The following is a 27,310-nucleotide window of genomic DNA, read 5'->3' as shown; positions in this document are numbered from 1 at the left end:
GAAATGTAATAAAAAGTGAATTGCAAAAGTTAATGACATGTATGTCTTACTTTTATATATTAGTTTTATAATAAAATGTGAATATGAATGCGGTAGTGGAATGTGAGGTCCACAGTCCACTATCAAGAATGGTAAAAATGAAAGGTGACAAATTTTTAGAGACGAACATAAATAGAAATAAGTGACAAATTTTCAGGAATGAAAGAAGTAATATTTAAGTAGAGGTGAGTAAAATATTCAAAATCTGAAAATCTTATCTAAATCAAACTAAAATTTTAAATTCAGTTTGGATTATAACATATTTACTAGGATGTGATATTTTCAAATTTGAACTTATTCAAAATTTGATATATTTTTTTATCAATAGTAATATATATTATAGTTATAAATCTAATAAATATAAAACTTTTGTGTTGAACAATTCTAAATTTCTAATGGTATTTGGTACTATATTAGATTTTAAATTTTTTGAATTTTTGGCATTGGATTTTCAGATTATATATATTTTTATGTAATTTTAAATTTATCCAATCAAATCGAATTTCATATTTCAAATTTTGGATATTTTAGATAAGATTAAATTCAATTTTTTTAAATTTTTGAAATTTTCAAATTAGATTGGATTTGGCAAAACTCCAATCCGAAATGCGAATGCTCACACCCATATTTAATATCAGGAGTATATTTATTGACAAAGTACTTTATCAATGGTTGTTAATCTTGAAGACTTCCAACTTTTTTTTGAGAGCCACTAATTTTTCAATTAAAACTTTGATATCCATGTGACATTTGTGCTTCTGGATCAACTTCCCATATTAAAGATAAGTTCAAATAAATTTTGGGACTAAAGTCATGTAATTTTATTTTAGAGATGGCGTGACCAATATATAAGCACAAATATCACATTTAACTAATTTGCAGTTATTTTTTGTTAGATATGACTTTGACGACTTCTATTATTTTGTTCAATGTTGGAGCTTTATTCTCATAGTGAGGGAATAAGATGTTAAGCATGGTTTGTCATCCAAAAGTCACTGTCATAAATGTGATATTTGTGATTATTGGTTGGTTACCCCTTCTCTAAAATAAAATTATAGTATAACTTTAGTCACAAAAATTTATCTAAACTTATCTCTCATATGAGCAGTTGACCCAGAAGCGGATATAAAAAAAATAACAGAGACTAAGATTTTTATTATGAAAATTCGAAAGTGATAGTATTTGCGTAGTATTAAATATGTCTCATTTATTTTCTATTAAACAATGTTAGGCCATGTTATCCTCTAACTAATTTAAAAGTATGGTCTAACCAAAATGAGGCATTACGTAATTTTAGTTCTTATTCACATCCTCCACTTTTCGTAGTAATCTTCTATATTTTACTAAATATATCCAAAATGGAGGCATTACGTAATTTTAGTTGTTATTCTGTTTTTGTTCATCTATTAAATATGTCTCATGCAGTATAGTTTACGGGATGTCAACAGACTATATAACCAATGTCAACAGAGTATATTCCAATGTCAACAAACTACATAACCAATGTCAAATAAGTTCGATTCCAAATCGCGTTTCACATGCACCATGCGAATTTCAAGTCATTCTGACACCAAAGGTTTTAGCCTAATTTCTACATTCGGACTGCATCAAAATCTCATTCTCAGTTGTTTTTTTTATATCCGCTTATGGGTCAACTTCCCATATTAAAGATAAGTTCAGATAAATTTTGTGACTAAATTTACGTAATTTTATTTTAGAGATGGCGTGGCCAATAAGCACAAATATCACATTCAACTAATTTACAGTTATTTTTGGTTAGATATGACTTTGATGACTTCTATTACTTTGTTCAATGTTGCAAAACTCCGATCCGAAATGCGAATGCTCACACCCATATTTAATACTAGGAGTATATTTATTGACAAAGTATTTTGTCAATGGTTGTTGATCTTGAAGACTTCTAACTTTTTTTGAGAGCCACTAATTTTTCAATTAAAACACTGATATGCATGTGACACTGTAATCCCATGGTGCAAGAAATTCGGTGCATTTGAGTATTTGTTTAAGAGCATCAATTACAGTTCCTCGTCTACTCTTGAAGTATGTAATAATTGAAGTAAGATAATGGCTGTTGAGTGCGTAATAATTGAAGTGAGGTAGCGGAAAATAAGACCCTTTTTGATTTTTTGTGTGTTTAGGATTTTGTTTTATTTTATTTTTATGAAAGTAATATCATTTGAGTGTAAATTTCATCAATAATAAGGTTAAATTTTATGTCCAAATATGATAAATTCTAAATGAGACTTTTAGACTGAGACGGAGGGGGAGTATTTACAAACTATTACTATAACAGTTGCTTTTATCCAATGTTAGTATAATAACTATTTAAGTTGAGTATATTTTAGGAATTGACAACTTCGACATGATACTGACGTATGTATATTCATTATAAAAACCGATTAATTATTCTTTGCAAGTCGGCATATACTCTCTCATTTTCATTTCTAACTTTCTCTTGATGGATATTGTAAAAAGAGTGTATTAAAAAACACAACACTATCAATTATAGAAGCCAGATTACTATTTAAGAAAGATAGACATGACTATTTTGAAATTTATCAAGAAACATTGGCTATCACTCTTATTAAAATGTCATTACAATCTGAATTTAATAATCATAATCATCATAATAATAATATTTCATTCATATTTCTAAACACAATATTCAGTAGACAATGTTATGTTACATCTACTTTTGGCATTATTGGTCTACATAATTTCCATCATCTTTAAAATAGTGTGAGTTGGCTGAGTAGTCAATCTCCAGCTCCCTTTTCCAATTCCTTCCCTCAAATTTTTACAATTCCATACAAAAATCCCCAATTCCAATCATACATAGCAACTGTTGATGATTAATTCATCATCCATGGACCCGTTTGGCGAGCTCGGTCTCGACATTTCTCCCTCGGAGCTCCGGGAAATCGCTTATGAAATCCTCGTCGGAGCGTGCCGGAGCTCCACCTCCGGGAAGCGCCTCACTTACGTTTCCAGCTCAAATTCCAAGGAGAGGAGTCAGCAGCCGCAGCAGAGGTCCGCTGCCAGTAAAGTGAAGAAGGCTCTAGGCCTCAAGTCGAAGAAGAAGAAGAAGAAAAGCGGCGGCGAGGATGAATTAGATAGGAAGAGTGTCGGCGAGCTCATGAGGGTTCAGATGAGGGTTTCGGAGCAGACCGATTCCAGAGTCCGACGTGGCTTCTTGCGATTGGCTGCTGGTCAGGTTGGAATTCAATTTTAATCTCTTCAAAATTACTTTCTTTTTCTTGTATCTTGCAAACAACTATGATCATTGCTTCATCTATCTATCTTGCTAATCTAGTGTTTAATAAGATGAATTGGAATTTTGGAGAGCTAGTTTTGCTTGGTTCACATCTAAATTGAAAGGTAGGATTAGTGATTTTACCAATAGGGATAAAAATGCTCAATCTTGTATCTTAACAATCATGAAAAGTAAACACCTCAAGGGTAGCTGTTATGGTGTATTTAGTTTTGGTTGATGTAGCTAGAAATGAGTCCTATGCGAGGATTATGTAAAAGCCGTGTAATGACTTGAAGTTGAATATGCTAATGCAACCATGTATCTTGATCTTCCCTTGATTATCTCATGTTTACAGCTTGGAAGGCGTATTGAGTCAATGGTTCTGCCGTTGGAGTTGCTGAAACATTTCAGGTCCTCAGATTTCGCTAGTGAACGGGAGTACAAGGCATGGCAGAGAAGAAACTTAAAAATCCTTGAAGCAGGACTTCTTATCCATCCACACGTGCCTCTTGGAAAATCACTTACTGCCCCTCAACGTCTTCGGCATATCCTACGTGCTGCGTCTGATAAACCCATTGATACAGGCAAGCACAGTGAATCGATGCTTGTTCTCTGCAACATTGTCACCTCTCTAGCTTGCAGATCATTTGATGGTTCTACATCTGATATTTGCCATTGGGCTGATGGGATTCCACTAAATCTCCATCTTTATAAGATACTGATAGAATCCTGCTTTGATGTAAATGATGAGACATCAGTTGTTGAAGAACTTGATGATGTATTGGATCAAGTAAAGAAGACCTGGGGGATCCTTGGGATAGATCAGATGTTTCACAATCTCTGTTTTTTGTGGGTTTTATTCCGCCAGTATGTTGCTACTGATGAAACTGAAAACGACCTTCTCTTTGCCGTTGATCATATAATAGTGGAAGTGGTCGAGGATGTCAACCTAGCTCATGATCCTAAATACTCAAAGATCTTAAGTTCAACACTAAAACTGATACTAGATTGGGCAGAAAAGAGACTTGGTCGATACCATGAATATTTTCATAGGGTTAACATAGATGTAATGCAAAGTGTTTTGACCATCGGGGTATCAGCAGCGACAGTATTGGTGGATGTATCTCATGAATATGGAAAGAAGATGAAGGAAGTTGATGTGGCATGCAGCAGGGTTGATGCACATATAAGGTCGTCAGTGTGCAATACCTTTTCTGAGGCAAGTATTTGGAATATCTATATTGACAAATTTTCATTATAATGATTGGAACAAATTAGAGATCTTTCCTGGAAAAAAATAGATAGGATGCACGGAAACATGGTTCAGTTCTTCAAGTTTCAATTCTTCATAATTTACCTTTGTACTCTAGATGTTACATCACATTATAGTTATTTTTTTCCTTCAAAGTATCCATTTTAGTTTCTGATATGAGCATGAGGTTATTATTAATAATCTCTATACCTCTTGGTAAATGGTAAATAACTACCCAAAAAAAACCACACTTTGTCTACACAGTGGACCCTTAGCAATACCCTTTATCCACTCCAACCACATCTCCCAACCATTTTCTTAAAACCCGTGCAAATCAAATTTTCTATAATTTTGGGGGATGAGGAAGTATTAGCTAACGACTGTAGAAATTCAAGGGTACAAACAATTCATAGATTACAATGTCTTATAACAGTAAAGTAAGTATTGGTTGAAATATTCAAATATTATAATTAGTTATTCTAATTATCATGGGTAGTATCTCGTAGAAAGGACATGTATTTGTTTATATTCAGTTAAGACGTTAATTGCTCCCTTAATTATCAATTTTCAAGTTTTCATATATACGAACTCTGAATTGGGAATTCTCAAGTAATTTTTTTAATTAATAAACATTATTACTGAGTTATGGCCCTTCAGGAAATAAATTGGAGTAGATATTGCTTAAGGATTTTGGTATCTCAAGTACATCGGGAAACAATGATTAAAGGCTCTGTTCTTTTGATATGTGAACTTTTTATTATTTTGTTTGTGTCATTATATGGACTCAGACTCTTGCTCCACCTGAAGACAGGAAAGAGAGAAGCTCATTGCAAGCAGGAAGTCCTCTAAGAATCAGCAAAGTCATCTCCCTCTTCTTTGCGTTCTAGCCCAAAATGTTTGTGACATTGCTTTCAATGAGAAGGAAATATATAGTCCTATACTGAAAAGATGGCACCCTCATGCCACAAGTGTAGCTGTCGCTACTCTGCATGCTTGCTATGCAAAAGAGCTCAAGAAATTTGTTTCCAATATAAATGAATTAAACCCTGAAGCTATACAAGTGCTGCTAGCTGCAGAAAAACTTGAAAAAGATCTAGTGGAAATGGCAGTTGCTGATTCATTGGACAGTGAAGATGGTGGAAAGTCAACCATTCAGGAGATGGCTCCTTACGAAGCTCAGGCTGTGATTACCAACTTAGTGAAATCTTGGATACAGACTAGACTTGACAGGCTAAGGGAATGGGTCGACAGAAATTTGCAACAAGAGGTACCTTTTCTCTACTAATCTTCGTGATTATAATCGCCATGTGATGCATTGACTTGTTTATTTGCTCTTAGAACAACATATACACAACAATAATATGCACTATAAGAAAGACAAACTTCAAAAACTGAAGCTCCAATTGTTTGTTTAGGGGCAAGGAGGTAGTGAAATGCAATAAATGACAAGGTGGATTTCAAATGCATTTGAATTACTCCGAAATAGTTAATGAAGATGATGAACCTCTAAAATGAACTTATCAAACAACTTAAATACATTTATTATTTCTCATGTTTGTGCATATGCTCCTCTTCCATTTCACCCTTGATGTCTCCCCCCCCCCTCTCTCTATCCATGAGTTGCATTCTTTTGGGTTAACGGAGTCATATGAACTAGGAAGTCTTCAGAATGTGCATGCTAGAGTGAAGGTGGAGGTATTAATAAAATTACTGGATCAATGAATGACAACTACCTCGAAGACGGGTACAAGAATTTTTGTTTCAACAATGTTGTCCTAAACAATAATGATGCCATAAGATGTCAAAGCCAAAATTATAAATAACTTTTTAATGACTTAAAACTTAAACCCCAAGTAAATAAGTTGGACCCAAAATAGAAGCCTTTATTAACAACTAGTAATAAAATGAAGTTGCATAAAATAAATAAATATTCTAGAATCATCATCCAGATTTTGTTGCTATCAATAACTTTACACATCAAAACAGCCTTGATCTCAAGGCTGGACAAAGTGATCAGTCTCTGGGCTAAACTCGGTTGCCGAGTGATTGTGTTCATCGACATTGTCTACTTGTCTCCTCTGAAGGCACGAAGCACATGGCTGGATTTTGTATCTCACCTGTGGCGTGTGGAGATTACCAAGCGGTCGGCTGCTACGAAAGCAGTGGTATGGTTTGCTGAGTCGTCGAGTAGGCGGGGCGGACAAGGATACTCTGTACATGCTGGACATGGGTGAAATAGAGAACACTTAGACCTAGATCTAGGGACAATCAAGAGAGAATCAGGTGGTTTCCTGCTATACCTTGTATGTCTTTCCTAGCTATCCAAATGGCGACAAACATGTCAGTGAGTTCTTATCTGGCATCTGGTCTGGAAGAGCTTGTTGAAGCTCTGCAAACCCTTATGTACCGAGCTTCAAGGAGATACAGCAACTGGGAAGTGGGAACTCATGCTTCCAATTAGAAATGTAATATTTCAGAAATCCAGTCCCACACATAGTGTTGTCTCATAGGCGTTGATAGCTTAATCATCACAAAAATGCTCCTCGTGAGTTGAGATCCATGTAAACAGAGTTCATTGGTTGTTAGCGAATGGTGGAGAATCCATTGGACCCATGGCATGGCCATGCTGGACATAACAAATTAGCATTCAGAGCTAAATTCACCTTTGAATTGGACGGAGTTCTAGGAACAAGAAATATTGATAAGCCCTAGCAATCCGAGGTAAGTAAGCTACCAAAGCATGATAAGTCTGTCGGAAACATTTCTTGTGGAGCTGTGGGACTGAACAGAAGGAGGATGCGGTGTAGCCACCGAATTTTGGTCAGGGGGGCGCTATGGAGCTCGAAGCAGAGGGCTGGCCAAGAGATAACAACATGGTCAAGATTTCCGAGAGGAACGGTACCCCTCCAGGCCCGGACTCAATGGCAGTGTCCGAGGACTTCAAACCAGAAAAGCTACCTTGCAAGTGCGATATAGTGGTAGTCAAGGCCGTTAGGTTATGAGATTGCTCTGCACCTCCAACAGGAGTTACAGGACCAACACTACCTTCTCTTACTAAGGAGCACACTACAACAATGATGTCCTGAACAATGACGGTCCAAAAAGATGCCGTACCCTATTTCATAAATGGCGATCTAAGGACCTAAAAACTCGAGGCTCAAGTAAATAATTGGGAGCCAAATAAAAGCAATTTTAAAAATAGTACTACCTCTTTTTTTTTTTTAAATTAACTCCTATATAAGGGAGGAAATTACAAATAAACTCCTATACTATAGATAGGAGGAAATTACAATTGATGTCAAGAGGGCTCGAACTCGACACCTCATGCAATAATGTCTAAGCTCCTTGCCGCTAGGACAAAGACTCTGGACTAAAAATAATACTACCTCCATCTCACTCAAGATGTCCACATTCTTGAGTGTCACAGGATTTTAGGAGAAGTTGTTAGATGAAGTAAATAGAGAGAAAAAGGTAGTTGAATATTTTAACGAGGGGAGAGGAGGGAGAGATTTATTTCCATATAGAAAGTGGACGTCTTGAGTGGGACGGAGGGAGTAACTAACAACTAATAGCATGAATATGAACATATAAAATAAAATTAAGGGTAAGTACCATTTAACATTCCAATGTTGCAACTTTTTTACATCTATGTACTAACATAACCATATTGATAAATTAGGCCCTAACCTTCTAAACAGGTTCATAATAATGTCCTGGCTACCGTTACTGGGTTCGTTTTGCCTAGTTGGCATTTCGGAAATCCCATCACTTACAAACATGAATCCAACTATCCAACAAAAGACATGAATTCAAGCATCAAACAATGTCGTTTTGGATTCTTTTAATTCCATGTTTTCCAACTAGGCAAAGATGACCCAAATTGACAAAATCAGAGTGGCAACAAGGCAAAATGGTCCAAATTATGGTGATTAGGGCACAATTGAAAAAATTGGGGCTTGATTTGTTAATGTTGGAGTTTTAATATGCTTATGTTAGAGAACATATGTGAAAAGTCGTAAATGTTGGAGTTTTAAATTATGAAGTCTTCATCCAGAAATTATTACAATCAGTGCATCAGTTAAATGGCTTCAACATCAAGCTTGATCACAAGTCTTTAGAGAAAGTCTGATGAATAACCCGGTACATGATATACTATGGGACCAGGTGAGAAGTACATTCTGCACAATTGAGCTATAAACAAATTTAAAGATAATAGAGAGTAGTGGCATTTGTCTAAGTTCATTTAGTGAGTGCTTCCGGATTCATCTATCGAGGAAGAACAAGCACTGGTGATAATGCTTAAGGAGATATTTTAAGCACAAAATTATGAAATAGGTAATTAAGGAGGCATTAATCTGGGTTTTTTCAGTTCTAGTCAAGACTATTATTAGAATGAGCCACTCACCTCCTTAAAAGGCCTTATAAGGGGGGGAGTTATCCACTCTTATATAGATAAGATAGGATCACCACCAAGTCAATATGGGACAAGATTTAGACATTTTATCACGCACCGCGCACGTGTGGGCCGGAATGACACATCGGAGAATGACACAACGGGCTTCCATCATGTGAGTAGGCAAGACTGGAGAAAAATATAAAATCCATCATTAACTTGGTCCCGCTCTAATACCATATTAGAAATGAACCACTCACCCCCTTAAAAGTCCCCCTTAAAAATCCTGATAAGGGGGAGGGTTATCCACTCTTATATAGATAAGATAGGATCACCACCAAGTCGATGTGAGAAAGATTTTAGAGATTTAACACGCCCCTGCATGTGTTGGCTGGAAAGAACATCGGTCCTCCATCACGTGGGTAGGCAAGACAAGAGAAGAGCCATCATCGATGTGGGCCGGAATTAACATCAGACTTCCACTCGTGAGGTAGATAAAAGATAAAGAAAATCCATCATCGACTTGGGCCCGCTCTGATACCATATTAGAAATGGACTCATTTCTATCGGAGCGGGCCCAAGTCGATGATGGATTCCTCTGTCTCTTATCTACCTCGATTGGAAGACCGATGTTCATTCCGGCCCGCATCGATGATGGTTCTTATCTTTTGTCTTGCCTACCTATGTGATGGAAGTCCGATGGGTCAATCCAGCCCACACGTGCGAGGGCGTGTTAAATGTTTAAACCTTGTCCTACATGAATATCTCATCTAATCTATAAGGGTGGATAACCCTCCCTCCTATGAGGCCTTTTAAGGGGTGAGTGGTCCATTTCTAATAAGGGTTCTATATGCTCCCTCCGTTCCACCATAAGCAGGGCACTTCTTTTGGCGCAAAATTTAAGAAATTGATATTTAAAAAGTTAAAGTGGTGAGAATAAAGTATAGAGAGGATAAAGTAGAGGAGTGAAAAGAATAACGTAGGTGGGAAATAAAGTAAGAGAGAGGATTATTTTGTTTAAAATGGAAATGTCTCACTTATGGTGGGACATCCCAAAAAAGAATGTGACTCGCTTATGGTGGGACGGAGGGAGTATTACATTTTGGTAAGTTCGTGTAAATGCTTTTACAGAGTTTCCTGCACAGATAATATACAAGTAAGAATGTGGTGTATACAATACCTCCGAGGAATTTGTACGCTCCTTGTTTCATAGTCTTGGTGGAGTATTAATATGTTTCAAAGTATTAGACCTGCTTTTCTGTCGTAATATTTTGCAGTTTTTTTTTTTTATAAATTGACCATAAATTTAAGAAGGTTGTTAATTCTCTCTATTCATCATGTGTATGTCACAGCATTACCTTTCCCTTATCATGATGCTATTCTCTCCCATTTGATAATAGGGAGCATGACTGAGTACTCTCATTTCCCTTGAACTGAACAGAAGAATCGAGATACCTGGATAATACTTAAAACAATTTTCATTTCTCTCCACAGGAATGGAATCCTCAAGTAAATAAAGGGCGCTTCGCACCATCTGCTGTAGAAGTTCTACGGATTGTTGATGAGACTTTGGAAGCATTCTTTTTGCTTCCAATACCAATGCACCCAGTTTTGCTTCCCGAGTTGATTGGTGGTTTAGATAAATGCCTCCAGAAATATATCATAAAGGCAAAATCTGGATGTGGTGCGATTTTTTTATTTTATTTTATTTTATTTTATTTTATTCCATAGTTCTTCCTATAGCTACTGATCCCGAGCTATAATGCAGGTTCTTGTGTTTCTTTCATTCCGTCACTGCCAGCGTTAACCAGATGTGCTACTGGTTCAAAATTTAGGGCGTTTAAGAGGAAAGACCGGTCAATTTTGGGTCCAGGTAGGAAATCCCAGGTCTCTAACAGAGACGGAGACGATTTATTTAGCGTGCCACGGCAGTGTTTTCGTATTAACACTCTGTACAACATCCGTAAAGAGCTGGAAGGCCTTGAGAGAAGGATGGTGGCCAGTCTGAAAAACAGCGGATTTGCTCATGATGAAAATACTGGAAGTGGGAATTTCAGCCTCTCTGTAGCTTCGAGCATGGAAGGGATCCGGGAATTGTCTGAGGCAATAGCATACAAAGTGGTTTTCCATGATCTGAGTTACCTTCTCGGTGACCACCTATATTTGGGGGAAGTTTCCTCATCCAGAATTGAGCCTTTCCTCGAGGAGCTGGAGCAGAATCTTGAAATAATATCAGTCACAGTCCACGATAGAATCCGGACACGTGTGATTATTGACGTGATGAAGGCTTCTTTCGAAGGATTCTTGCTGGTTCTGCTTGCTGGGGGACCTTCCCGTGCTTTCAGCATGCAGGATGCTCGGATGATAGACGAGGATTTCAAGGCTCTTAGTGATCTCTTTTGGTCGAATGGAGATGGTTTGCCTGCAGATGTGATTGATAAGGTCTCAGCTGCTGTGAAAGGAGTTCTTTCACTTTTCGAAACAGGGACAGAGAGCCTTGTAGAGCAACTGAAACGCGTGACTCGCGGTGGTAATGATGTTTCGGCAGCCAAATGGAGACCTCCTTTGCCTCCCACAACAGGCCAGTGGAGTGCTAATGACCCAAACACAATTGTAAGAGTTTTGTGTCATCGCAATGATAAGATAGCATCAAAGTTTCTCAAGAAAACCTTCGACTTGCCTAAGAAAACTTGAGTCCATAGAAACACCAAGATGGTTGCTTTTTATGTGTGCTTTATTTTGTATAGCTTTAATACTCCCTTCGTTCCATAGTAATAGATGCATTTCTTTCAGACACGGAGATTAAGAAAAAGGTCTGTACTGTATTAAATAAAAAGATAATAAAGTAATGAGAGAGGAACAAGTAGAGAGAAGAAAGTAAGATAGGGGGAAAAATAAGTGAGAAGAAATATATATTGACTTTTACTAAAAAGGGAAATGACTCAACTGCTATTGACGTACCAAAATGACAAAATGACTCTACTACTATGAAAATGAGGGAGTATCAAATCAAGTATTATAATTTGGAGAACTTTAAAACTAATATATACAAGTGGAACCTATATTCATTAACTCTTTTCCACCTACTTTTCTTAAAACTCGTGCCATCAAGGAATGAGACTCCTAATGACGGACGGAGGAAGTATACTGTAAAGTGGGTTGAAAAAATTAATGAAATATATGTCACATTTTTATATATTAGTTTTATAATAAAATGTGAGAGAAATGAATTAGTGGAATATGAGATCTACTTACCATTTATGGTGAGAAAGTAAAAGTAGACAATTAATGCAGGATGGACAAAAATGGACAATGAATAAGGGGCAGAAGGAGTAATTGGTAAAGTAGGAAAGAGATAAATGATAGTAGTATAAGTCGTGTTAGTGGAAAGTGAACTCTATAACGTAATGATATAAGTTATAAGTTGTAAATTAAATGATTCGTAGGAGTTATTGTTTAACTATGCCAAAATAAAAAAAGTTCCTACTTTTAGAAATAGACTAATAGAGAAATAGTTCATAGTAGGCATATTTTGATTCACTTGTCTAAAGTTTGTTTGGATTGGACACGTTGCAACAAATTCACCTAGGCATATTTTGAAATAATTAACAATGTCAAATTATAATTTGGCATCAACACAAACAGAAGCAACCCAAAACATCAATCAAACTGGTCACTAGCTCAATTAAAGTGATGATCTACCTTCTTCCATATCAAAAGTATCTTCCTACCGGCTCTGATATGTACCAAATTGTATTCTTAAACAAAAAAAGTTGGGGCAAGCAGCATAAAGATGAAATAGCAAATTGCATGGTCAGCCTGCTGCTGGTTTACTTTGCAGATGATGCACACCTCCGATCTAAAGAAGAAAAGACGAAGTTAGTTCTGACTGTGCTCATGTAAATATCTATGAGGGCAAAACAAGAAGTAACTAGAAGGTTGTCGAATGAATTCAATTGAAGCATATACACGAGTTGATCTGTTGTAGATATGTATTCACTTGGATGACTGTTGGGATGATGAGTACATTTAGTCGATGATCTAATATTAGATAAAATAAACCAGCTGCATATTCCATGTGCACGAGTCGAAGTAGACAAAATGACTAATCTTACTTTGCAAAATGCAAGGGCAAGACAGTATCAATAGGACTTTCATGGACACACAAACAGAAAAAACAGTCACTATGAATCGTATTAGTTTCTCTCCCATGGCTGGTTTAAATATCTTTGGTGTCTCAGAACTTTTTAACTGAAAGTAGCAGATGACATACCAACTTGATTTATTCTTCATCAGTATGCGTAAAAATGGCCTCAACTCTGTCAAGTGACGCTTGTAATCGGCCAGAATTCATGTTAAACAATGGTTCATCAGAGCCGACACCCCTGTAAAATTTAATTAATTTGAAGGTGCACTACATACATACTCTAAATATTAACTAAAAACAATTAGAACAGCTGAACTATATGGCATATTAACTTACTGCAAGACGTAATTTAGAACCACATTGACAGATTTCAATCAAGTGAATACAATTCTATCACTGACCACAAACCACAACAAAATAACTTACCCGGTAATTTCAGGGAGAACATAATCAGCCCTCCACCCAAACCGGAAATCCACTCCGGGACATAAACCAAGAGATGTTTTATTTCGAATCCTGGATATACCATCTCCACCCAAAGATGTTGTAAGCTTCCATTTCCAACCTGTTGCCTGCAACTGAAAGCTATGGCCCACTCCTACCTGCACTATTTTAAACACTATTCAGTGAAATAGCCACGTTATAGATAAACCTTGCATTAGGAAAGAGAAGACCATCAAACCTGGAGGTTAAGGAACTTCGTTATGGGAATTTTCTTAGAAACAAGCTGCACATCTTGGTATAGAGGCTCATATATTAACTTCCATTTCCGTTCAAATGCTAAAGGTTTCAAAACCAATTTTGCATGGTAGTCGTTCAGGGGAGCATTATACAACTACATAAAAGCAAAGAAATAGAAACTTAGTCTAAAACAAAATAATCTAATATTATTTCTTTAATGCGGAATTTATAGTAGATGAGCATTCACAAGCAATAGTCTAGACATGCATAATTGTGCCTTGCATAGTGAAAACAAAAGTGAAGGTGCCATTAGGAAATTGGCATCATATTTATGATTTAGTTGTAACTTGTTGTATAATACAATATAAGTAGTCCTCAACTGACGGCTGTGCTTCACTACGTTTACAACATTTAATAGTTGATTAACATTGTTGAAGAATGATGATGTATCTACATGCACTAAATAATGTCTGGAATGAAAGAAGCCTAAACACATTATGTTCAACCTATAAAAGATTGAAAACCAGTTTTAGTCTCCTTATCTTTCATATAATTTCCCGACTATGCTCTATTTTCAAGATTCTAATGAATGTAGCCACCAGCCATAGAATTATCTGAAATAGACCGTGTATCGTGGAGGTTGAATTCATATGAACTATTTCCGCGTGACCCCTACTGACTTAAATCAATATTCTGAAAATGGCAACTTTAAAGGTGTGCCTAGTCTATACATTGTAGTTTCTCATCTAATTTTCCATACTACCCCCAATCACTCCATGCAACCCACGGTATATAAGAACCGTCTTCTCCAGTTGGTTCGGTCTGGTGAACTTCAAGCTGCATATGCACAATAGTGGGAAAGGTTGAACTTACTAGATTATTTGAATGTTGGAAAGAGGAGTTGGACTTGAAAACAGTGACAGTTGTATACTATGGAAACCACTAATAAAAAATTAAAAGTGTGAGGATGACGGCTTCATCTGCTGGTGGTTAAGCCCCTAGAGAATCAGCACTAGGCACTAGGCATTTACCAACAAATTATAGTGAAGGCCATAAGAATTTGTTACATACAAGAATTGAAGTTTAGTACTAATATGATTTATTACATAAGAAAAATTCTGAACTCAAGTAGCAGTTTGGTATTCACCTTTGCAGTGCCATAGTTGCCTAAGCTACTAAAAAGCAAACTTGTGTTAACTCTATATTCTGTGGAATCTTATAATATATTAGAACGCACGCATTGACATAATGTCATTTAGAAGACTACTTACATTTACTAAATTAGATCTTAAAAAGAGACCAACTATGAGAATCGGGTGTCACCTATGCTAAAAAGAATTCAAAAACACATCACACATGATAATAACACTGCTATGTTAATTGCATAAGCAGTTACTAACATAATACAGAGTACTACCTAATACTTGTATCAAATTCGGTAATGAATACTAACTACTAAACATATCATTTGGTTCAATTGAGTACTAAGCATTAATATTTTATGCAAAATTGAAACTTCATTCGTAATACAAATGCTTATCCTTTTCTGGTGAGATATAAATCAAATAAAATGAGCTCAAATGATAGAAATTATCAAGGAACTTGGAATAACCTATGCTATTCTATCTATCTATCTATCTATCAAAAACAATCTTCAAAAGTAAATGCCCCTTAGAGAACACACAATCCCCAGTAATTGCATAGCAATTATACATTAAATAAACTAATAAGAGGAAAATCAACTCAGTAACATTGAATCTCTAGTGTGAATCTGATTTTTCACTGGTCATATACTCAAAAGTGAAAACCAGTAATACTTCAGAGACACTAGCAATGAGATATGAACAATGCAAGGAAAGAAACTCAGCGAAATAAATAAATAAATACCTCTAAATTAAGGCCAACGCGGAACCCTTGAATCTCTTTCCTGAACTTGAGAAATATCTCGGTAGGCACCAAATTGAAGTTATAGAGCTCATCCCACGAATTAGATTCATCTCCGTTCGACGTCCCTTCCATTTCTTTGAACAAGAAACGGGAGAAAAACGATTTTCAATAGGAATTTATCAGAATCGGAAAATAAGAGGGAGAGTTAAAACCTTTCTGATTGATTGAAGGAAATTGCTGCGCTCAGTTGGGAGAGAACTCAGAAATAAAGATACAGACTTAGCTACACTCCTTGCCCCTACTGAGTTCTATCGGCGCTTGTCACAATCCATTTCTTTTACGAGGAATTCGGGTTTCTAGGCCAATTGGCCTTTAAAATTACGCAAATGTACCTTTTTTGTTATCTATTCCATATATGGGAAAAACGCCAATGCTATTGGCGTGTCTATAAGTATGCACGCCAATTTGATAGGCGTGTTTTTTAGTAAAGACGCCAACTTCAATGGCGTTTTATACTTGCGGCGTATTTTAGACGTATTGTCGGCAAGAGGAATTACGATAAAACACGCCAACCAAATTGGCGTGTATTACCTAAAAACGCCATTGGCTATGGCGTGTAATTGTTATAAAAACGCTGAAGAGAATGGCGTGGTTATTGAAAAACGCCAACACGAAGAGCGTGTTTTGTGAAACACGCCAGTCAGGTTGGCGTGTTTAGTCAGAATGATATACCAGCCTTCCTCCCCCAAATCGCGAAAAAACACCCTCACACACTTCGCGATTTCGATTTCTCCAGCTCCTCTCTCTCCGCGAATTCGCTCTCCTCTCCCTGATTTCGCCCTCCATTCGTCAGTTAGTGTTATTCTTCCCCAAATTCATCTATTTTATTCGGTTAGTATGCTTATCTTTCACATTATTGGAGTAATTGTTGGATAATTAGCTAGGGTTTATAATGGGTTGTGAATTGAGTTGAAATATTATGCATTATGGATTGTTTGAATGACATTATTGTTGATTATTATGTTGGATTGTTTGGGTTTAAGTGAATTTGTGTATAAATTTGTGTATAAACCCTAGGGTTGTTATAGTTAAAAAATTGGGCAAATTGTTTTGGTTTATGTTGTTAGGTTTGACAAATTTGTGAATTGTTATAGTTTGAATTGTTTTGGTTTATGTTGTTATAGTTTGAATTGTTATAGTTTGAATTGTTTTGGTTTATGTATAAATTGTGTATAAACTTGTGAATTGTTTTCATTTATGTTGTTATAGTTTGAATTGTGTATAAATTGTTTTGGTTTATGTTGTTATAGTTTTGGTTTATGTTGTATAAATTGTTTTGGTTTATGTATAAATTGGGCAATTTGTGTATAAATTGTTTTGGTTTATGTTGTTATAGTTTGAATTGTTAAATTTGTTTATATTGTTAGGTTTGACAAATTGAAATTGGACAAATTGAAATTGTTAGGTTGGGCAAATTGAATTGTGTTATGTGAATTATTTGATTTTGGTGTTCAATTTTGTGAAATTGGATTAAATTGTATCTAATTATTGAAATGGTTTATGTTTGTCTATTGTTGAATTTGGATTATGAATGTTGTGTAGGTAACATATGGCATCATCTTCAACCTCTCGTCGTCGGCTTGCATGTGGTCTTGCGGATCCATCAGTTTTGTACTTTCAGAGACAACACGTCTCTAATGACATATGGGCAGGAGTTCCATCCAAAGATGTACGCTGCCGACGATACGAAGGAATAATTTGGGATGTTCCCATCAATCAACATGTCTTGGCATTAGTGGACCAGATGGGGTTTGGTGGTATATTAAGGTGTGGTAAACCAAAAGACATTGACCACCATCTTATCACCGCTTTGATTGAACGGTGGAGACCAGAGACTCACACGTTTCACTTTCCAATTGGTGAAGCGACTGTGACTCTCGAAGACGTGGAGGTCTTATGGGGCCTGAAAGTTGATGGAGAGGCTGTGACAGGTTACATCCCCCCGACGGAAGCGGGATTTTGGGCGGATAGGTGTTTGGATTTTTTAAGATTCATGCCGGACGCATCCGAGATGAAGGAAATGGCTTTTAAGCAGACAACCTTATCGCGTCAATTGAGGATTGAGCTGACTGATGACATGGAACACAACATATATGCTCAGCGGGCTCGTATATATTGTCTGCTTTTACTTGGTGGTCTGATGATCCCAAACGCCACCGGAAATAAAATTCCGTTCTTCTATTTACAATTTTTCATGGATATACAACGGTGTTCTATATATAGCTGGGGTGGTGCGACGCTTGCTTGCTTGTACCACAATTTGTGTGAAGCTGCCGTTGCTAAGAGGACGGATGTCGGGGGAGCCTTAACGCTGTTACAGCGGTGGGCTTGGGAGAGAATCCCAAACATTAGACCGAGGATGCTAGATCCCGTGCAGACAGACTATCTACCATTTGCAAGCGCGTAAGTTGTAAACTAATTCATTTTTTAAGCTTAATGTTCATCAATCTTTGTGCTATTCGTTCATAATTTTAATTTTTTAGATGGAACGGTCCGGCGTCATATGTAAAAGCACCCGGACATTGTATTGAAAATTTTCGAGATCATTTCTCTATTATGCATGCCAATCAGGTACTTTATATACTTATAAATTGTTTTTTGTTTGTTGTTTTTATTGAATTTATTTTTAATAAATTTGTGTCACATGTAGTTTATTTGGAGGCCTTATCTCCACCGTGAAGTGCCGGACAATTGTAATGCCGGTTGTGAAATATGGATGTCGATAACAATGCTTATTTGCTGGAATATTGCTGAGCCACACCTCCCACACCGAGTGTTGCGCCAATTTGGGATTGTCCAACCGTATATCCCGGACCTCCCCCGCTTCCACGGTTCTGATTTTATGAAACAGGATCGCCGTGGGAAATCTGGTCGAAATTGGATTGATTGGCACGCCGGTTATATACAGGAGTGGGACAATAGACACTTTACGGTGTGGACTGATCTGGATGAAAGTGATGAGCCTATTGCAACGGAAGAATATATGAATTGGTTTTGCCAGATCACTGTGGTGTATTTAACCAAACCCGGTGTGCATGCTGAAGAGGGATTCCACGAAACGGCATCTTCTCATAACTTCGCGGTACATTATTTATACTTTGAAAAAACCCGGATTACTTATTTAAATTCATATTATGATATGTACTTAAATTTGAAAAATTATAGGTGGAGACGCTTCACAATATACGCCACTTGCTAATGGGCCGAGCTACGACAGGACATTTCTGTCCGGATATGGAAACCATTTCGAGGATGGTTGAAGAAGGACTGCAGATATCCGGGGAGACTCAGCGGATGGACTACCGTCCTTCGCAGCGCTCTGCTATGGACGTGGACGTACCCGTAAGGCAAAAAGCAAAACGACGAAACAAGAAGAAAACCGCTTACGGAGAGTCGTCATCTCAGTTCGCACACGACTCCGATGACGATTTTGTGGACCCACCTCCACCGAGCTCTGCCGTTCGAGGCCGTCATTCAATCAGCCACACCGGTGGTACCGGAGAAGAAATTGGCCTCAGTGATGTCCCCGATTCTCCACCGCGGTCGTCTGTGAGAGATACTTTTTTTGGGGTGGATCTCGAGAACGCTGTTGTTGAAGATACTCCTCCCTCAAGGATCCCTAAATCTACATCCAGAATTGGGAAGGGGATACGAGGCCTGTTTATGAGGAAACGGCGTGATGAATAACCTTATTTGAACTTTTTAAATTCATATTGGTGTTTTTTCATTGTTTTAAACTCTTTATATTAGTAATTTGATAAATCCTCTTTTTACACGTATTCATATTGATATTTTGAACTGTTTATATTACTTATTGGTCAACGATAGGAACAAACGCGCCATTCCTAGTTGGATTCGTTACTTCAGTTTTGATTTTGTATAATACGCCACTCCAATTGGCGTTTCTAACTTAGGAAAAAATTTGGCCAACTTTTCCTCGGGCATTCTGAATAAACACGCCATTGTAGTCGGCGTTTTTTGAAAAACGCCACTCGGAGTGGCGTTTTACAGTTCACCACTTTTTAACATTTTTGGCTACGCGCGAGGTAATGTTTCTGAATAAACACGCCACTGTAGTGGGCGTGTTTTAATAGACGCCGATATAGACGACGTGTTTTCTGAAAAACGCCAACTTCAATGGCGTGTTCTATAAAAACGCCAATGTCATAGGCGTTTTTATATGAACTACTTTGCACATTTTTTTCTGTTTCCAAAACGTTACAATGTTCAATTCAATAAATAACAACGATACAATATTCAATTCATCAAATAACTACGATACAATATTCAATTCATCAAATAACTACGATACAATGTTCAATTCAATTGGCCAACTACGATACAATGTTCAATTGTCTCGCCTTCTCCGGGTAAAGAAGCTACGGATACCCTTCCCGATTCTGGTGGTGGAGAGTCTAGACTGATGAGTATCTTGCACAACGACATTCTCTAGATCAACACCGAAAAAATCGTCTCGCACAGAAGACCTAGGTGGAGAATGTGGGATATCACCGAGCCCGATGTCTTCGCCTGTATAACCAGTGTGGCTGACAGAATGACGACCTCGAACTGCAGATGTTGGTGGAGGTGGAGGCATAAAATCGTGAGCGGCATCATCAGTGTGGCTGATAGAATGACGACCTCGAACTGCAGATCTTGATGGAGGTGGAGGCATAAAATCGTGAGCGGCATCATCTACCAATTGAGTATCCATCCTTGAACGAGCATTCGGGCAGTTGCGTCTGTCGTGCCCTGGTTGACGGCAATGTTTACATCGGCGTTGGGCTCGTGGCTGGTCAGTTTCACGGACATCCATCTAATTACGAATCCTAGTAGTACGGTATCGACCGCGACTTTTAGGCCTTAACTGAGCTCGTGAACATTGCAAAGTCCATTCAGGAACGGCCCAATAATCTTGGTGTCTGATTGGATTGAACACCGTAGAATATTGGTGTACCCAAACACTTGTGTGGTATACGTTATCAACAAGCGACAGCATGGGCTCGTTTCTAAACCGCGCAACTGCCGCTGCATGTGAACATGGAAGTCTCCACATCTGCCACTTTTGACATTTGCAGTTCGACTCCAAGTACTTTACCTTCCACTTATTACCACCCTTTCCACCAATTCGACTCTTTGTTCGAACCACATAAAGCCCTGCAATTGTGTTTGGGACTCTCACATTATGTAATTGACCTTTTACATCAGATTTGCACACCTTTTCATGGGCCCACGGGGTAAGTGGTGTGACACACTGTGTTGCTGCAAGTGACCGCTCATTAAACCATTCTATTGTCCTCCAAAATATCAGAACAATGCAAGCTTTAATTGGGAGTTGTCTTGCGCCTCTCAACACATTGTTGTAAGATTCCACCATATTAGTGGTCATCTCACCCCATCGTTTGTGTTTGTCATACGCCAAACTCCATTTTTCTAACTCCACGGCATCAAGGTACTGCACAGCCTCGTCGTTGATGGTTCGAAGTAAACGACGTCTGTTCTTAAACTTGCGTTTCTTGGTAGCAATACCAATTTTCCAAACAAGTCTTTTTACCATGATGCCTTTATGATTCTGCAAAACATTCTTTCTAACATGTACCAAGCAAAATCTGTGATGCCCCACATTGGGTTCTTCTTTCCATATGGGAGAATTCATTGCATCTATGATTCCCACATGCCTATCTGATATTACACATATTTCATGCTTGGCTACGTGAAGTCTAATACGTTCCATAAACCAATTCCAACTTTGTATGGTTTCCTCATCAACAATGGCATATGCAATAGGCAAACATTTCTTATTAGCATCAAATCCACCGGCAATAAGAATTTTACCTCGAAATCGTCCACGTAGATGAGTTCCATCAACGGTTAAAACTGGTTTGCATAGTTGAAAAGCCTCCACAGCTGGACCAAAAGCCCAAAATACGTACTTGAAAACCTTGTTCATACCGTTGCTTGATCTGTCATCATGCAACCATTCGACAATTGTGCCAGGATTTTGTCTTTGCAACTCATTCAAATAAGCTGGTAAAACTTTGAAATTCCACTCCCACGAACCATACACAAGCTCAATAGCTGTCCTCCGAGCATACCATGCTTTCTTGTAACTAACTTTCACATGAAATCTATTTTCAATATCCGCCACAATTGCTTTTACCTTGTAGCAAGGATCGTTTTCTATCTGATGTCGAACACTCAACGCTATCATACCCGACGTAAGATTAGCGTGCCCATTATAATTACGATCCCCCATGCAAGTATGAGCAGTGCTAAACACTCTAATTTGCCAGTGTTCATCATGCTTCCTCAGTGTTGCTCGGCACTCCCACAAACATGGCGGTAAGGACTTATCTTTCGGATTTCCTTGTGGCCACTTACAAACTGCATGCCATCGCTTTCCTTTACTTTCAACGACTGTATATTGGCGGATTTTTTTCAAATGCCAATGAGTCACAGCTGACTTCAATTCCAATTTGGTTTTAAATTTAGTATGCAAACCGACATTGCTCGGATCTTTTTCACTCCAATAATGCACATTGAGATCATCAGACTCAAAGTTTTTTGGATCAAAACTATCATACGGACCTGGTAAGGTGCGAAAATAGTTCATACCAGGCTGTGGGAACTGTGGAACAACTCTTTCTCGTACTGCTCTTCCTCCAGTTGATGTTGCTCCAACCACTGTTTCTCCAACCGGAATGGATGTTCTTGGAGCAACAAATTGGTCCTCATCCGACGAAGCACCATCTGAATCTGTACTATCCGGGTCGACATCTTCAGAATCATAAGGTGATTGTGGATCAAGAAAGTCGGCTTTATCAGGACCAATTATGGCCTCAATCACATCACAGTTGTCACTGTCCCCTAAATGCACGCCTCCAACATCAAAATCTTGTGTTGTATCGAAGCATGGTTCTTGGCCTCTCGTAGACGTACCAACATCAAAATCTTGTGTTGCAGCGAAATATGGTTCTCGGCCTCTCGTAGACGTACCAACATCATTACTCATGAGAAGATGAAGATGACTATGTTGTTGAGTAATTGACGAATACTCAACATACAATTCAATTTGACCTCCTGTAGTCATACTCTCACTAAACATTAGTGGCATGTATACTTCTTCTAGTAAAATACCTATATACGTGATTGAAGATCCATGCCATATATGACGTTTCCATACTATTTGAAGTTTGTTTTCAAATATGTTTATCCCCATCCTTTCACAAATTGTTTCCACAAGCTTATCGTAGGAAATACTTTCATCCAACATAATCAATCCTTTTGCAAAAGGAGGATCATATGAAATAACTGTTCCGGGAATTATCTTTCCACCCCAATATAAATAGACACACCACGTCATACTATCTGCATTAATGTCAAACACAAATATTGGTCAAAAATATTTCTTTACAGTACACTACAATATATACTATCATAACAACCTATCAAATATGGGTAAAAAATTAGATATACTACAACATATAATACCATAACAATTGGTCAAAATATTTCTATTAATTACAATACAATTTATAATACTATAACAAACCAGCAAATAATTATATAAATTACACTACAATATATACTATCATAATAATCCAACAAATATTAGTACACTAATGTTTGGAAGAATAAGTAAAAAATTCGATATACTAACCGATTACGAGGACTAATATTTGGAAGAATGAGCCACAATCGAAATCTACACCCTTCAATCCGACCAAGGCAAGATTTTATGCGTTTTTCAGTTTGGGGAAGGTTTTTCGCCGCTTTGGAGAGGGAATGTGACGAGGGTTTTGCGATTTTGGGGCAGATCGGGGAGATATGGTTCAACAGAAAAACGCCAACGAAATTGGCGTTTTTTTTGTTAAACACGCCAGCAAAATTGGCGTTTTATAACTTAAAAACGCCATCGACATAGGCGTGTTCAAGTTAAACACGTTAACAAAGTTGGCGTGTTTAAATTTAAGTATATTGGTTGAAAATACGCCCATAATACGGTCAAAATCTAACACGCCAACAAAGTTGGCGTTTTTGCTTAATGACGCGCCAATATTACTGGCGTTTTTATTTATAAACACGCCACTCTTATTGGCGTTTTTCCCAGTAATGGAATAGATAACAAAATGTGTACATTTGAGTAATTTTAAAGGCCAATTGGCCTAGAAACCCGAATTCCCCTTTCTTTTACTCTCTCCCATCTCATATCTCATATAAATAGACCTTTTAGGATTAACAAAAATTTTAATGCATAATTGGTAAAGTAATAGGGAGGAAAAAAAATAGTTAAAATTATACAGTGGATAGTATGATCCATAAATGATAAAGTAAAAAAAAGAAAACAAAGTTACCATAAATGAATATGTACTATTTTTATGGAACGGACAAAAAAGGAAATATGGCTTATTTCTATGGGATGGAGTATTTCATTTTATCCCACAACAAAGGAAAAGAGAAATTAGAATAGAGTAGTGTTTTAAAAATAGACTGCTAAAAGAACCGAAAAAGCTACTGATTCATTGTTCAACCGATCCAACCGATTTAACCACTGGTCGAACCGTTATACTGTTACAAATACATATAATTAAATATACAATATACAAAAAAGGTGTGATCAATTGCTAACTCACCCCTTAATTGTTAACTACAACTAATTTAACACCATAAGATTCGAAATATCTAATGATCTGTAAATTGCCACGTGTAAATTCGTTTTTTAATTTTTTAATATTAAAACTCTAAATTTAGGGTTTCAGATCAAAATGTCAACACAGTGAATTGAATATATCAACACCATGTTTTGAATATGCCAACACAGTTAATATTGACATTTTACATGTATTAAGTTGACATATTTTATTAGTTATATTGATATTATCTGCTTGACAAAAAATATGAAAATTTATTAAAAAAAATTATATTTTGATCTCGAAATATATGCAATTGAGATCTCGTTGGAATCCTTATTAAATTATCTTTAATTTGATATATATTGTGTGAAAAAATAATTTAAATTGAGATAGTTATAATCATTTAAAGCTTAGAGATATTTTTCAAAAGTTAGATGCAACTAATTTGTTGTAAATTGACCTTAATACCCTTATTGACAATTTTTATTGATCGTATTGACATTCTAGGGCTAATGATCTAGGCCCTTGATTTGAATATCTAATGGCTATTATTTAATTATAGTTAGCAATTAAGTATTGAGTTAGCAATATAACACTCCCCATATACAAAATATATTAAATTTACAAATAGTTAATTAGGAGTGTGATCAATTGCTAACTATACTTTTAATTGCTAACTACAACTAATTTTAAACCATAAGATTTGTAGAGATCTAGTCGTCCATAAATTGCCATGTGTAATTTTCTATTATTATTAATTAAATTTGAAATATAAGAAAACTACCAAAATTAGGGGTTTTGAATCAAATTGTCAATAGGCCTGCAAATTTACTCTGCGGGTTTCGGGTATACCCGATCCCGACCAATTACCCGACGGGTTTTGGGTACCCGAAACCTGAAATTATGGGTTCGGGTACGGGTTTGGGTAGTTAATGTTAGGATTTTTCGGGCTTAGGGTACCCGAAATCCGTATTTGGGTACCAGACTAATACCCGATTAAACCGGATTAATTAGGTATAAGTGATAAATATTTTTATTTAGTATAGGGCCTACGGCCCGTAGGTTAAATCTAGGGTAAATATATTTAATCACATGTAGATTTATGCTAAAAATTTCTTTATTTTTAAATTAAGTAGTGTCTATTTGTCTAATGTCTATTATATAATAGAATCATAATCTAGAGAAAGCTAAAGCTTTAGAATTGAAGTTTGGATTTTTAATAATAGTCAATAAATAGTATTATTATGTTATTTTTAATAATTTCTATTCTCATCACAATATAATTTATATAAAAGAATAAATTTGAAATATACTAATTTCAGGTTTATGGGTACCCGATTAGTTAGGTTCGGGTACCCGCACCGGGTATTAGGGTACCCCGAATTCACATCCGGGTAGAGTATTGGGTACGATATTTTTGAGATTTCAGGCTTGGGTACTCGTGGGTACTGTCAATGTAGTGTACTAAACATATCAATATGATTCATTAAATATGTCAACACAATTTAACATTAACATTGTATATGTATTATATTGACATATTATGGTAGCTATATTGACATTAAACCGGTAGTTGATATTTACAAAAATTCAATAATTTTTTTAAATTTTGAAATCGGAACATATGCAAGTGAGATCTCGTTGGAATCCTTATAAAATCATCTTTAATTTGATATATTTTGTGTAAAAAAATAATATAAATTGAGATAGTAATAATCATTTAAAGTTTCGAGATATTTTTTAAAAGTTAGTTATAACTAATTTTTTGTTAATTGACACTAATACCCCTAGTTGACATTTTTTGTATTTCGTATTGATATTCGTGGATGAATGATCTTCTACCTTGATTTAATAATCTAATGTCTATCATTTAATTGTAGTTAGTAATTTAAGATTGAGTTAGTAATATAACACACCCTTAGTTAATTATATATAAAAAACATTAACCTTATATATAATTAGTTGTAAATAAAAACATTAAAATTTAATAAACGATAAAATTTCAAATTTTTTATAGACAAATAAAGTTAAATATATAAACGATTAGTTATTATAGATAAAAAAATTTAATACTAGTATATAAGTAGATAAAGTTCATTTTAACTAAAAAAAGCGTATTGGAAGAAATAATAAAATATAAATTTTTAGTTATTTTAAGTAAAACTATATATTAATATCAATAGTAACTGCATATAAATTAAATATATAAAATAAAATATTAATATCCGGTAACAATAAATTATAATACACAATATTAAAAACTATTAAACTCTATGTATAATTATAAACTCTTACTCCCTCCATCCGCCATTAAATGTCTCATTTTTTCATTTTCGTTCGTCCGCATATAAATGTCTCATTTCACTTTTATCATATTTGGTAGGTGGACCCTACATTCCACTTACTTATTTTACTAACATTTTATTATTAAATCAATATATAAAAATAGGTCTCACATTCCACCAAATTTTCTACCCACTTTACTTTATAAAGTCAAACAATTTCTTAAAACCCGTGTCGGTCAAATATAGGACGGAGGGAGTATATTGTAAAATATTAGAGCATCTCCAGTGGTTCTGGACATGCAATAGCTCTCCCATAGCCTTGCCACTGCCACATCATCAGCACTAAAATCCTCCTGCCACATCATCAGCACTAAAATCCTCCTGCCACATCATCTGGACATGCAACTGGACATGCAATAGCCCAGCCACTTCACTCAATTATGAAAAACAAACAATTAACAATCACACAAAATACGGAATTAAATATACGACACATATACGCGAAAATATACTATTTTCATTTAAATTTAAAAGTACATTTAAAAAATTTACATAATTTTAAATAAAAACTAACGTCTTGCAATCCTCCGCGCCCACAACTCTTCGTTCATCATACACTCGTACTCATCAGCATCCCCACCACGGCCACCACCACTACC

General features: G+C 36.3%; 2 protein-coding genes across 3 annotated transcripts; one reads left to right on the top strand and one right to left on the bottom strand.

The window, feature by feature from the left end:
* Positions 1-2,780: 2,780 nt before the first annotated feature.
* LOC121778395 (protein unc-13 homolog) lies at positions 2,781-11,764 on the top strand. Its single transcript, XM_042175744.1, has 5 exons — positions 2,781-3,274; positions 3,669-4,532; positions 5,377-5,832; positions 10,453-10,642; positions 10,727-11,764. The coding sequence occupies exons 1-5, from the start codon at positions 2,909-2,911 to the stop codon at positions 11,650-11,652; spliced, it is 2,802 nt and encodes a 933-aa protein (XP_042031678.1). The 5' UTR covers positions 2,781-2,908; the 3' UTR covers positions 11,653-11,764.
* A 704-nt stretch (positions 11,765-12,468) lies between these two features.
* LOC121778419 lies at positions 12,469-16,000 on the bottom strand. 2 transcript variants are annotated; one of them, XM_042175773.1, is made up of 6 exons: positions 15,886-16,000; positions 15,674-15,807; positions 13,788-13,940; positions 13,532-13,707; positions 13,232-13,343; positions 12,469-12,817 (listed from the first exon to the last, which is right to left on the bottom strand). In XM_042175773.1, exons 2-5 carry the CDS (start codon positions 15,803-15,805, stop codon positions 13,241-13,243), a joined length of 564 nt encoding a protein of 187 aa, XP_042031707.1. In that variant the 5' UTR covers positions 15,806-15,807; positions 15,886-16,000; the 3' UTR covers positions 12,469-12,817; positions 13,232-13,240. The 2 variants fall into 2 exon arrangements, with proteins under 2 accessions (XP_042031707.1, XP_042031708.1); XM_042175774.1 differs by having other exon boundaries at positions 15,674-15,984.
* Positions 16,001-27,310: the final 11,310 nt, after the last annotated feature.

This window comes from Salvia splendens, chromosome 19, assembly GCF_004379255.2.
Source record: "Salvia splendens isolate huo1 chromosome 19, SspV2, whole genome shotgun sequence".
NCBI classification, from domain to species: domain Eukaryota; kingdom Viridiplantae; phylum Streptophyta; class Magnoliopsida; order Lamiales; family Lamiaceae; genus Salvia; species Salvia splendens.
Note: the sequence above shows the minus strand (reverse complement) of the source record. Positions and strands in the feature narration are given on the sequence as shown.

Excerpts from the sequence above, each read along its gene's own strand:
- LOC121778419 (XM_042175773.1), bottom strand. The coding sequence starts at position 15,805 with ATGGAAGGGACGTCGAACGGAGATGAATCTAATTCGTGGGATGAGCTC. Across the intron at positions 13,941-15,673 it reads GCGTTGGCCTTAATTTAGAG|TTGTATAATGCTCCCCTGAA; the intron begins GTATTTATTTAT and ends GCTTTTATGTAG. Across the intron at positions 13,708-13,787 it reads CGAAGTTCCTTAACCTCCAG|GTAGGAGTGGGCCATAGCTT; the intron begins GTTTGATGGTCT and ends AAAATAGTGCAG.
- LOC121778395 (XM_042175744.1), top strand. The coding sequence starts at position 2,909 with ATGATTAATTCATCATCCATGGACCCGTTTGGCGAGCTCGGTCTCGAC. Across the intron at positions 4,533-5,376 it reads TGTGCAATACCTTTTCTGAG|GAAAGAGAGAAGCTCATTGC; the intron begins GCAAGTATTTGG and ends ACCTGAAGACAG. Across the intron at positions 10,643-10,726 it reads AAAGGCAAAATCTGGATGTG|GTTCTTGTGTTTCTTTCATT; the intron begins GTGCGATTTTTT and ends GCTATAATGCAG.